General features: G+C 37.4%; 1 protein-coding gene across 12 annotated transcripts in view; it reads right to left on the bottom strand.

Annotated features, from left to right (window-relative positions):
• Positions 1-13,181, bottom strand: part of NRXN1 (neurexin 1) — a 921,413-nt gene that overhangs the window by 136,121 nt on the left and 772,111 nt on the right. For 9 of the 12 annotated variants that reach the window (XM_070734726.1, XM_070734725.1, XM_070734724.1 and 6 more), the window contains one exon: positions 1,130-1,219. The exons of the other annotated variants lie outside the window; for them this stretch is intronic. In XM_070734726.1, coding sequence (XP_070590827.1) covers positions 1,130-1,219 — 90 coding nt within the window. The remainder of the gene's footprint in view (positions 1-1,129; positions 1,220-13,181) is intronic. 12 annotated transcript variants of the gene reach the window in all.

Below are 13,181 nucleotides of genomic sequence, written 5' to 3' on the forward strand. Positions count from 1 at the left end.
ATAAAAAGGCGAACTGAGAATTTTGTTAATATTGCCATTTTATTGACTTTATTTCCCACTATTTCCTTTCACACTGTTTTCCAAATAGTTTTCTTTATCTTAAATGTATGGCAGGAACAGATATAGGGCTATCATATGCTGTAAAATGTGCAATATTCAAGGATTGCACAATATGTGTGTATTGTATTATTTTCATACAATCATTTCTGTGTAAACCTATATGAAAGTTGAGTTACTCCTTTACGAAAGGCATATATACACACATGTAGACACTGAGAAGGCATGGGATACATAATTCTATGCTGAGCATTTCAGAAACAAACAAAAATGATAAAGAAAAAGAGAGAAAGAGAAATGTCTGATTATCTTTCAGCAAGGCCATCAACTAAAGAAAAAAAGCAACAAAAATGTTTAATGTAAAAACAATTTCAAGGAATGATACACATATCAATGAAGAGTCATGTCACATTGCTTTTTTTTTTTTTAAAAAGAAATCCTCACCAGTGCAAACCCATTATCAATAGGAATATTCATAAACATACTATTCTTTTTTGCAGATTGGATTCTGCTAATAATAACAGCATGCACACAACTTTAAGCTCTTTTAGTTAGTGTTTGTTCCAAAATCTCCTTAGAAGGTAGCAAATGTTAAAGGGACTTCATCTTGTTTGGCAATGATACAGTCCACTATTTATGATATAACCTACAGTTTAAAAAATGATTTTTGTTTTGTTTCAGGAACGAAGATCTCATAACTACATACATATATAGATATTTAGTTAATAATTTAGCTGAAGGAACATGTAACGTAATAAATGAATAATTTATCAGTTTGATTAATATTTGCTATGAATATTTTCATAGATTGAGTTAGTGGATTATATTTAACAGTCCCTTTAACCTTAAGTTATCAGGGTATGATTATTAACCAGGCGGTACCACTAAAATGTATAGAAATTATTATATACACTGTATGCAAATATTTACTCTACATTTAACTGTTTAAAATTTGTTTTTAATTTAGTTTTACTGAAAAATTTATAGTTTTATGTTTATTGGTGTTACAATGAAGTACTACTTGGTTATGTTCAAATTATTTTTTATTTGAAGTTTTAATCAATGTTTTTACCTTTGTCGAGTAGCCATTCATCAACTACTCGACCAAGCCGATATGGAATTCGCTGTCTAGCAATCGCCAGGCGCTCGTTATCATTGTTTCCTTTAAAGTTTAAAGAGACATTTCATTGGTTAAAATCTGTAAGGTCAAAGGTTAAAAGTTAATACTTAAAGCTTGAGCTATACAGTTGCCACATGATTAATTTTTTTTTTTGAAAATTTGGAATTTTTTAAAAAGCTCTATCTAGAACATTTCAAGGTTCAGACTTGTCATTCATTTATTTTAGTTTAGCAAACAAAATTATTCCTAAGTTAATTGAAAATTAGAAATTTGCATTTGAGCTAGGTTATTAAAACTTATGTTATAGACAGACACCCCCCAAAACAAATTTAAACATCAAATACTAACTTTTCAGAATGGATGATCATTGACCTTAGGGTTTTGATTTTTCTCTTTCCTTGTTTTTGTTTTGATATTTCTTATTAACTAGTTAAAACATGTTCAGGTGAAACAGGTTTAATTTTGCAAAATACCTCTTGCTCCAATCTCTTAGTCCAGGTTAGTCATTTAAAGAAGAATAACATCACAGTGCTTAACCATCTTCAATTACACCTTTATGTCTGAGATCTAGATATCAATCTGATATAACTTTTATCCAAGTAAGGAAAAATACATTTTAAAAAATCCTCTACTTTGTAATTCGGTTAATCCCAACAGTTTCAATATACCGAACAGATGGCAAAAAGAAAAGAAAATTTGGTCATCCATTATTTCTCATAATCAAAGATGTAACAGAATAGTTATAACATAAAGATCAAGGCTTTGACAAAAATAACACCAAAAATTATTGTTGAAATGTTTAAGAAAATTCCAAGCCAGGAAAAAAAAATGTTTTAAGATCTTGTTAATAAACAAACAAGATAAAAAATGTAGAAAGCTTGCAAATCTTGGACTGCAGCTTTTAAAATATTGTAATTATGGATTACAATACCCACAGATCCAAACTTGTGTGTTTGTGTGTATGTGTGGGCATGTTTGCTTGCTGCAAGAGCTGCATGCCAAATATTATTTAATATAACCTTTACTTAAAAGGTTGTTTCTAACACTTTAGTTATTGTAATTTAAAGGCCACCTAGATAGGAACAGGACTTGGAATTCATTAGGTGATTTTTGACCAAAGGGCAGTAGTGAATTCTAAAACCCATTTGCTACTGGTTCGCATGTGTGCTTACATACACAAGCACAACACTTCTGTGCATATGTTTCTGTGCATGTGCAGAAGCATCCTGAACAAGTGGGCAAAGCCTCCCACCACCACTACCAGTTTATTTATTTATTTATTTTATTTATTTATTCGATTTCTATGCCGCCCTTCTCCTTAGACTCAGGGCGGCTTACAACATGTTAGCAATAGCACTTTTTTAACAGAGCAAGGCTATTGCCCCCACAATCCGGGTCCTCATTTTACCCACCTCGGAAGGATGGAAGGCTGTTCACAGAACCAAACCAGGAAGCAACCTACTGATACCAAAGAGTAGTCCCTGGTAAATGGTGATATGATCTTTTGCTATTCTACTTTAGGCAAGAACGTGTCTTGGGTATCCTGGTAGTGAAATAAGAGTAATATCTTACAAACCGCAAAATCTCAACAAAACTTGTACAACCTCCTAGATCTGGTTAAGCCAAGACACTATCCCTAAATAATTAAGAAATTTTGAACCCTGAAAATATATCTAATCTAGAATGCTCTCATCTGAAGACTAAATGTAGGAGATTTTCCTAATTCTGAGAGTACTAACTCATTTATTGTAATTAACTTAATGATGAACAGATGAACTGAAGTACTGACATCAATTTCAAATTCAATCAAAAGACCATAATTCACAGCGGCCCCCATTTTTTGGGCACAAGGGACCGGTTCCATGGAGAAAGGTTGTTCTGTGAAGCAGAGGGACATGGTTTCACCTACTGCTTGCATTCTATGAATGGGGCTTCACTTGTTTGTGTGGTTCGGTTTCTGGTATGTCATGGACAAGTGCTGATCCACAGACTGGGGGTTGGGGATCCCTGTGCTATCAGACAATTTCACATGTATGAACCAGTATTTCAGATTGATAGAGAAAATAAACTAAAAAGAATAAGAATTTTCTTAGAGGAAAACATGTAACACAAACAATATCTTGTATTGCAGATGTGAATTTCAGTTCTCAAGATTCCTTTCCTTATAAATATATTCATGAGATTAGTTCCAAAGGGAATGTTACACAGGAATTCATGGAAGAGATTGAAACCTGGAATGTCTTAAACAGATTACTGAAGGCTTCCTTGTATATCTCTGTTAAGGTGAAGATTATATCTAATTTTGTCTCAATGATGAATATCTCATTCATCTACAAATCTTGCCTTGGTTTTATACCGCGGTTACAACGATGGCAATCTATTGATGTCTTTAAAATATTTCTGGAATGATTTTTTTTCTTCTAGAGTGATAATTAAACCTTGGAGAACTTATGAAATTTTAATTATTCATTTTCCAGCACATAATTTTTAATACTGCTTCACCTATCAACAATTCATCATAATCATGTTTTTATATAACGCAAAATATCCTTCTCTTAATGTTCCAAAGTGATCACGTGGCTACCACATTATCATCAGTCTTTTTAATTTCCTTTCCCTCCCCACACTTGTTCTCAAGATTTTTAAGTTAAAATCAAATAAAACGTGGCTTAAAATAATAGTACAAACAATATAATTTTAAAGAAATGTCCTATTTTTCTCTCTTGATCTACTTATTAACAGAATAAAGAAACTTCATATTTTAAAGCTCAATATTTTAATTAAATCATAATTATTTCTGCTTTGTTTTTTTAACTGCTCTTTCAAAACATCTCTTAGTTAAAACACTACTATATGGAGTTTACTAACTTTAGTGGTTTCCTATAATATTCTAAAATCTACAAATTACACTTCATTCCATCTGTTACATTTCTGCACCACTGGGAGCTCAAAAGTAAATGAAAAATGGAGAGATTGCCAGTTGATTTTTAAAGGTCATGCACACAAAATAATTTTGATTACTTTCACTCATCTCTCAAAAGAGTAAGTGTAAAATAAAAATACGTCCAAATTTTAATGTCAGCAGTTTAGGTTGTTTAACAAACTCTACTAACAACAAAGCTATGAGAAAATAGGTTAAAACCAATTAAACACATGTGCAGGGACAGAGAGAGAGAGAGAGAAAGAAAGAGAGAGAGAGAGAAAGAGAGAGAGAGAGAGAGAGAGAGAGAGAGAGAGAGAGAGAGAGAGAGAGAGAGAGAGAGAGAGAATATTCAGAACATAGCCAAGTCCAGTTATATGTAATCTCATAAGCATAGAAGATCTAGAAAATCAAGGAACATTTTCTTTCATCTCTTCATCGAGATGAAAGATGACTTCATACAAGTTAATAGATTTCCTTTGTTTCATTCTTCCTTTTCTGTGATAGTAGCCATTGTTATCATATGTGTTGCACACAAGCATATAATTTCCAGCATTCTTCCATAAACTTCAAGTACCCCCAAAATTTACTGTTGTAAAATTTGCTGTATAACCAGTAATTGTATGCTGTATAACCAGTAATTGTATGCTTTGTCTCAGTTTAACACTATGTATGAGCCTGATATTTCAGCCATAATGAGAAGGCTCCAACTGATGACAAAGTTCAGCTACCAAAGTTGAAGCCGTATTAGAATTAGGGAAAGTTTGTCAGGCTAAAAACACAGATATTGCTGCTAATGGCTTACTTCAATCTAAATGCATTTTCTGTAAAAACAAAGAAAAGTCTCAAATAGTCCCCTCAGCAAGATGTACAACAATATCAATCAATCAATCTTCAATCAAATAACATTTGACATTACTTAGGACTATGAAAATTCTAATTCGCGCTATCAGTTTGAATTCCATGCAGTTTCTCTTCTCAAAAAATAATCCTGATGGCATTCAGATATGGAAATATACCTCGTTTAAACCCTTGAGTTCCTTCTGACTGCAACTATGAAATCAACTCCAATAGACCACCAAAATATCCTGCACTATGGCAGTCCGTTCATTCCAACTTGTTAAATAAATGCATAATAACTTGTAGGATTACATCTAGAAGGGGACAGATTGGAGAAGGATACCTTAAAACAGAGTATCGCAAGTTCAGTAACTTTAAGATGTGTGCCTTTACAGGATTGGCTCGCTTTTATAATTGCATTGGTAAGTTAATGTCTTTATCAAACATTCTGCATAACTGTAAATATTATTTCATTTCCCTTGACAGCTTTGGTCCTTTGCTTTGGCTAGCATAGGAGAATTGTGCTCCTAAGAGAATAAAAGTACATTAACAGTGTCACAACACTTTCCATACATTTGTTCCTTTTGTTCCACTAAATCCATAATGACTGTGTCCTAAATTCCTTTTGCTGTCTTAGACAAAAAGAAAAAAGAAAAAAGAAAAAAAGAAAGAAAAACGAGATGATATCATCTCTCTTCACACTTCTTGTATTATTTAATGGTCTTTTAACAAGATTTCTTAAAACATTCTTCATAATGTATAATGTATAAAAGTAATATATAAACAATAACAAAATGAAAAAAATGTAACAACTAGTTTAAAATAAAGTTAAAATCAACTCAACTTGTAGCAGTCAATTGAAACTTGTTTCTTTTTAAAAAAGGATGACAAGAAAGCTCTCATCCCTGAATGTAGGAAACAATGATGGGGGGGGGGGGGGGGTCCCAACTGGTTCCAAATACTTCCCACTAATTATTTGGTGTGGTGCTTCTTATTGCTCAAAGGAACCAATAATGCCAGTGTTTACTTTTGTTTATTTTTCTTTTATTTTTCTTTAAATTTGCATTGATTTTGACACATGCCATTTGAGCTACAGGTAACTCAAATGCACACTCTAGTAACAGCCCTTTTCAAGCTACTATCTATATTATAAATGAAAATGTCAACTTGATGATGTTCATCCATCGTTTTCAAAGGGGACCTTGACATCTTGGAGGGGATGTCAAGACTTGCGCCTGGGTTGGATTAAAGTGAGAGAGAGGTGAGAAACCTAGTAGAGAAAGTTCACTTTCTCAACTTAGTGAGAAAGTCAAAACTAGAAAAAAAATCAGGTACAGGTAAATCTTGTTTAGCAACTGCCTCAGATAGTTATCATTCAAAATATGACAATAATATTAAATTCATTTCCTGACTAATGCCTGCATATACAACAACAAACATAAAACTATGAACAATAACTGTGCCTTCACCCTCATTAGCTTCTTCAAAACCTCCAGAAGAAATAGAAACTACGGTTGTTGAAGCATTCATCCAAGTAAAACCATGTAATTATTATTATCTATTATCAGAACATCATAGAGATTTGTTAACACAACAAATACTACAAGAACAAAAACTATGTAGATCACATCACCTCAAACTTTTTCCTGATTGTGCATGGCTGCACCTAGACAGATTTGAACAAAAATGTGTTATACTTTAATAGAAGCATAGCTCAGAACTCTGGAAACAGAATTATTGCATAATGAGGGCTGAGGATATTATTTTAGGATTTATATTAAAATGTTCATCTGTTTCACACCTCAAACTAAAAACTGTGTATTGTCAGAAACCATACTCAGAGAAAACTCTACAGATCATAGGGCTCAAATAAAATGTATATGCTGGCTCACAGCTACTATATTAATTGCTCAATACTACATGGAGTATAATAGTTGGCAGGACGGATGACATAGTTTCAGCTTGCTATTGTTGAATATCAGATTGTACACAATAAATCCCTTTTTTGTCTTAGATACAGTTGAATTTTACAGATATCTTGCAGGCAGAGCTGGCCAGGATGTTGAATAAAATTGTCTCTTGTTTCTTTTTCTTCATCTTAGACTTAGCAAACTCCTTGGTTTACTGAAGAACTATGGAAGATGAAAAACATAGTGGATTTGACCAACCATGGTTGAAAGCCACTGTTAAAAAATACATAATAGTGATAAAAATGGTAAAGCACCTTACTTCTTTGTTCTTATTGCAACTTCCCACTATTCCCACTGCTCAATAAGATGCAGATCCATTGTTTTTATTCAAGATTACCCCCTTCCCTTTTGGAGAAAATGAAAGTAATTGTGATACTTAAAAAAAAAGTTAACATTGGAATCTCTTTCATTCCCAGCTTAATTCCATTTGGATGGGGTCTGGCGAGATGGGTAAGGCAATGTCTTTAGATGTAATATGGAATTCCTTTGAGCTTGTGGAAATTGAGCAAAGGGTGCCGTGTGGCATGATGTCTGCCAACTGTGAACTTAAACCATCTGTGAGACCAGAAGAAGTGTACCTGGATAAATTCAGGTTCAATGCTTCATGTTTCTTAGTTCTTTTATTTCTCTAGTCCTTTAGATCTTAGCGATGTTTAGTGCCATTGACTGTAGCATTATTCTCAGTCATCTGGTAAGATTGCAGATTGGTCATTTGCTAAGTTTGCAGATTGAAATCATTTTGCAGTGATTTGTCTTTCTCCTAATCACACGGTTCCAGTTGATAGGCATGAAGAATAAGTAATTATTCATGTAGCTGCTCCAATGTGGGAATTCTGCTATGAAGTTAAAAATCTATAAAAAGTTGCTGGAGAGATCATCTCTCAGTCTGGCATGCAGTATTATCAAAACAGCAAGAGCAATGGCACTTAGGTACAGCTTCCCAGTGCTTTATAGCCCTCTCTAAACAGTTTACAGTTTCAGTATATTGCTCCCCAACAGTTTGGGTCTTCATTTTACTGACCTTAGAAGGATGGAAGGTCGAGTCAACCTTGAACCTAGAGAAATGTCAACTGACACAGTGCTGGCAATTGGCAGTCTGCAGAATTAACTTGCAGCTCTGCGTTTGAATCACTGAGCCAATGGAGGCGATACTCACTTATACATTATTATTTTTTGCTGTTGAAAGTCTGGTCTGGTGCTTTTAAACTGTAAGGTCTACAGTCAAAACAATTTGGATCAAATCAATGCAAGACAAAGATGTAGCTTGTTAATGAATTATCTAGCCTGATGACAGTCCAATTCTGATGCTAAACGGGGTAGCACTGTCTTTAAGAGACTCTTGGATTTGTGGCACTCTCTTGAGCTTCAAAGGTTCAGCTGGTACACTGATTTAACATCTTTTGGAACTGGGTGTTCAAACAATAGTGACTCATGAATAGTGTCATCACAAATATAGATTACTATAACACGTTCTATAGGGAACCTTGGAAGTTACAAATATTCCAAAAAGCAGCAGCTCATTGGCTAACTGGGAATAGAACATTTAACAGGATTACTGATTTGGGCCTAGCTCCAATTCAAAGTTCCAGTTAACATCTTTAAAGTCTTTCATACAGTGATGCCTATGTGTCTGGATGAGTCTTTTCACTTAGATTTGTCGCACCCTGCACAAACTCTGAGAGCTGAAGAACCTCAATTCAGAAAAGGCAATGGATTAGGACCCAATGATGTGTCCTCTTCAATAGATGTCCCCAACCTTTGGAACTTCTTGAGTTTTGAGATAAGAAATGCTCCCAAACTCTTGGTCTTTAACTTCTTCATATTCTATAGAGTATATAGGCACTGATGGTAGTAGGGCTGCCTTAGCGCAGGGGTCGACAAAGTTGTTCAGAATCTAGGAGCCAGCCAAAAAATTTAGGAGCCAGAATTTTTTTTAAGCAAACTTGGTTTTTTGCCGAGTCTCCACCTGACATCGCTTTCACCCCCTCCCCCCCGGCGCAGGCCTGGCTCCGCCGAGCCGGCTCTGCTGTACTCCCGTCGGGATCCGAGGGGAGACCGTTAGTCAGAAACCGAAACAGAGAAGAAGGAAAGGGAGACCGGGCCGGGGACGCGGGGGAGGGGGGGAGGGGGGAGGAGGGGTTACTGGTCGGAAGTCACCGCGCACGCGGCCGGAGGAGGAATGAACAAAACCTCACGCCGGGAGGGGAGGGGCTTCCGCTTCTCTCCGAAGGCGGGTGAGCGGCCAAGATCGGAGCGTCTGTGTGCGGTGGGGGGGAGTGAAGGGGTTCGAGTAGGAGGCGGAATGGAGGCAAGGGGGGGAGGGAGAGACGCACGCAAGCGCAGGGGATGCTGGGAAAGCAGCTCGCTCCGAGGTTGATGGGCGGAGCTACGGAAGCCAAGATGTACCATTTCTGGGCGTAAACACAAGGCGGGAAAAATATACTGTATACATACAGTACAGCAGTGTTTCCCAACCTTTTTTGAGCCGCGGCACATTATTCATATTTTCAAAATCCCGGGGAACACTGAAAGGGGGGGGGGCGGGGGCGGGGGGGAGGGCTAAAGAAAAGTTTGGACAAAAAAACCCTCTCTCTTCCTCCCTTTCGCTCTATTTCTCCCTCTTTCTCTTTTCCTTCCTTCCCTTCTTTCTCTCTCTCCATCCCTCTTTCTTTCTCTCTTTTTTGCTCTCTTTCTCTCTCCCTCCTTCCCTTCCTCTATGTCTTTCTCTCTCCTTTGCTCTCTCTCTCTCTCTGTCTCTCTTGCTATCTCTTTCTTGCTTTTCTCTCTCTCTTGCTCTCTCTCTCTCTTTCACTGTCTTGCTATATGTCTCTTTCTTTCTCTTTGCCTCTCTTGCTATCTCTCTTTCTTTCTCTTTCTCTCTCTCTGTCTCTCTTGCTATGTCTCTCTTTCTTTCTCTTTCTCTCTCTCTCTGTGCCTCTCTTGCTAAGTCTCTCTTTTTCTCTTGCTATGTCTCTCTTTCTTTTTCTCTCTCTGCCTCTCTTGCTATGTCTCTTTCTCTGCGTCTCTTTCTTGCTCTGTCTCTCTCTCTCTGCCTCTCTTGCTATGTCTCTCTTTCTCTTTCTCTCTGTCTCTTTCTCTGCCTCTCTTTCTTGCTCTGTCTCTTTCTCTGCCTCTCTTGCTATGTCTCTCTTTCTCTCTCTCTCTGCCTCTCTTATATGTCTCTCTTTCTTTCTTTCTCTCTCTCTCTCTCAGCTGACTGCAAGCGGGAGCCCTGACGGCGGCAGCTGGACATGCTGCTGGACACCGTATATGCCAGGCCCGCAGCGCCAGCATGTACGACGTCTAGCAGCATGTCCAACCGCCACCGTCAGGGCTCCCGCTTGCAGTCAGCTGAGAGAGAGAGAGAGAGCGCTCCCTCTCGCCGCCGCCATCTCCCCACGACTGCCTGCGGCCACTGCGGCCGCCCCCGCCCCCCGCTCCCATCGCCAGTGCCCTCCCGCCGGGCCACAAAGGAAACTTGCCGTCGACGCAGGAGAAGCTCCAGCTGGGCGGGGCGCTGCCGGTACTTCCTCTTGGGGCTCCCGCTCGCAGCTGTCAACCGGCTCCTGCTCGATGCCGCGGTTTTCGGCGCTCTCCTGCTGGGTCCCAAAGAAGGAAGGCGGGGAAAAGGCGCGAAGAATAAAGCTCTCCTTCTTCCTGCCTTCCTTCTTTGGCGCCCAGCAGGAGAGCGCCGAAAACCGCGGCATCGAGCAGGAGGCGGGGGACAGCTGCGAGCGGGAGCCCCAGGACGGAAGTACCGGCAGCGCCCTGCCCAGCTGGAGCTTAGCGGCACACCTGGCCATGTCTCGCGGCACACCGGTGTGCCGCGGCACACCGGTTGGGAAACGCTGCAGTACAGCAGGCAACATTTTCTAGGCGCCAGACAACATTTTCTAGGCGCCACTGGCGACCAGGCGCCTGGGTTTGTCGATCCTTGCCTTAGCGTAAGTTATTTACCGTATATACTCGAGTATAAGCCGAGTTTTTCAGCCCAAAAAATGGGCTGAAAAACACAGCCTCGGCTTATACTCGGGTCATTGACAAAGTCACCACACGAGGGCGCCATTGCTTGAGCCAGAGCGAGGAGGCACCAGCTTTTGTCCCCTCTCCCACGCCATAGTTCCTCTCCCTAGCTCAAGCAGAGGCAGCCATTTGCTCCAACCGAGAGGGGAAAAAAGCAATGGTGAGTAACTATTCCTTGCTCTCTCTGCATTGGTATTTTGTGGTAGTTGCTGTCCTTGCTTGGATAGGATCTAATAATGTGTTATGAGGCAGAGCTAGACAGGAATTCTTTTTCTATCTGTCTATCTTTCTATCTATCTATTTTTCTATCTATCTATCTATCTATCTATCTATCTATCTGTATCTATTTCTATCTATCTATCTATCTATCTATCTATCTATCTATTTTTCTATCTGTCTGTCTGTCTATCTATCTTTCTATCTATATCTATCTGTATCTATCTGTATCTATCTATCTATCTATCTATCTATCATCTATCTATCTATCTGTATCTATTTCTATCTATCTATTTTTCTATCTTTCTATCTATCTATTTTTCTATCTATTTTTCTTTCTATCTATCTATCTATCTATCTATCTATCTGTATCTATTTCTATCTATCTATCTATCTATCTATCTATTTTTCTGTCTGTCTGTCTGTCTGTCTGTCTATCTTTCTATCTATCTCTATCTATCTATCTATCTATCTATCTATCTATCTATCTATCTATCTATCTATCTATCTATCTATTTGGTTTTCTATGCTGATAACCTCACAGCAGCTAATGCTGAAGCTCTTCTTTGGATACACTTATTTATTTGTTTGTTTGTTTGTTTATTTATTTAATTGGATTTGTATGCAATCCCTCTCCAAGGACTCAGGGTGGCTCACAGCATATATAAAAACAGAACAATAATGTAAATCCAATTAATGATGAGAAGGAATCCAGTTTTGAAGGATTTTAACTCTTAGGTTTTAGCTTTGTTCCTGATCGAGCGACTTTTTTTACTTTTTAATTTATTGTTAATATTGTTAATTTGTTTACCCTCTTTTAAATTTACAGAGCTAGTTTACTGGTTTTCTTTAAAATAAATATTCTAAAACATGTCTCAATTAATGTAATTTTATTGTTTTCCATTTTTATAAGTTACCAGTAGCCACTGCATTTTCTAACCTCGGCTTATACTCGGGTCAATACGTTTTCCCAGTTTTTGTGGCAAAAATTGGTGCCTCGGCTTATACTTGGGTCGGCTTATACTCGAGTATATACGGTAGTTTATTTAGTAAGTCAGTTTATTTATTTTCAATTGTATATTCCGATGTTATTGTTGACTGTAAACTGCTTTTGGTCCTTCTAAAAGTAGGCAGAAATGTATAGCGTAGCGAAAGCAGTAGCCCTTGATCTATGCTTTAGAATTTCATGAAATAAATATCTAAGCAGGATATTTCAGTGTGTGTGTGTCTCTGTGTGTACACACACACACACACACATATATATTTGCCTTCCGGATTCTTGACTACAAGAATATATCAAATAAGTTTTAAGTTATAAGTTTTAAACCCGTGCAATCAGGATAAAAAAAATAGGAATAGGCATTCTGAATTAGTAACACCAATTTATTTGCAATGTTATTAAATACATACCCTGTTTCAACATGAGCATGTCAAAGAAAATTAATACTAAGAAAGCAAAGGCTTTCCAGGTTGTTGATTGCTTCACATTTCAATAGAAAATAAAGAGCTGGCTCTTTTTCATGTTGACTTGGATCTATAGATATGTTGTAGTACAATGTCCTTAGTTTGGCCAAGAAACACATAGAGGATATAATCACACTATAGGTACCAGAAACATACCCAAACATGTTGTTGTTGTTCAGTTCTTAAAGTTATATTTGACTCTTCATGACTCCATGGGCCATAAACATGTATCTGACCAAATCATGAAACAGAATCAAGCCACTATTTAAAGTTTCTGTGATTTTGTGGATTGAATAATCCCTTCTGAGACAATCAGAGCCAATTCAGGACCTCCAAAAATGTTGTGAATATAGCACTTCAGAATGGATACAGAAATATATCCCTGTCTGAATAAAAGCAATCATTGTTTTGTTTTCATTTTCCAATATATCAGTGTGCAAGGATTTTGTCCACTGATGCTTCCTATATCCTTGAAGTATGCATGTTACTCTTAGTTCACACTATGAACAAATGACATTCAAATATGACTTATATAAATATACTAACAATGCACAAGCCATACATATGAAGT

This window comes from Erythrolamprus reginae, chromosome 1 (genome assembly GCF_031021105.1).
Source record: "Erythrolamprus reginae isolate rEryReg1 chromosome 1, rEryReg1.hap1, whole genome shotgun sequence".
NCBI lineage: Eukaryota > Metazoa > Chordata > Lepidosauria > Squamata > Dipsadidae > Erythrolamprus > Erythrolamprus reginae.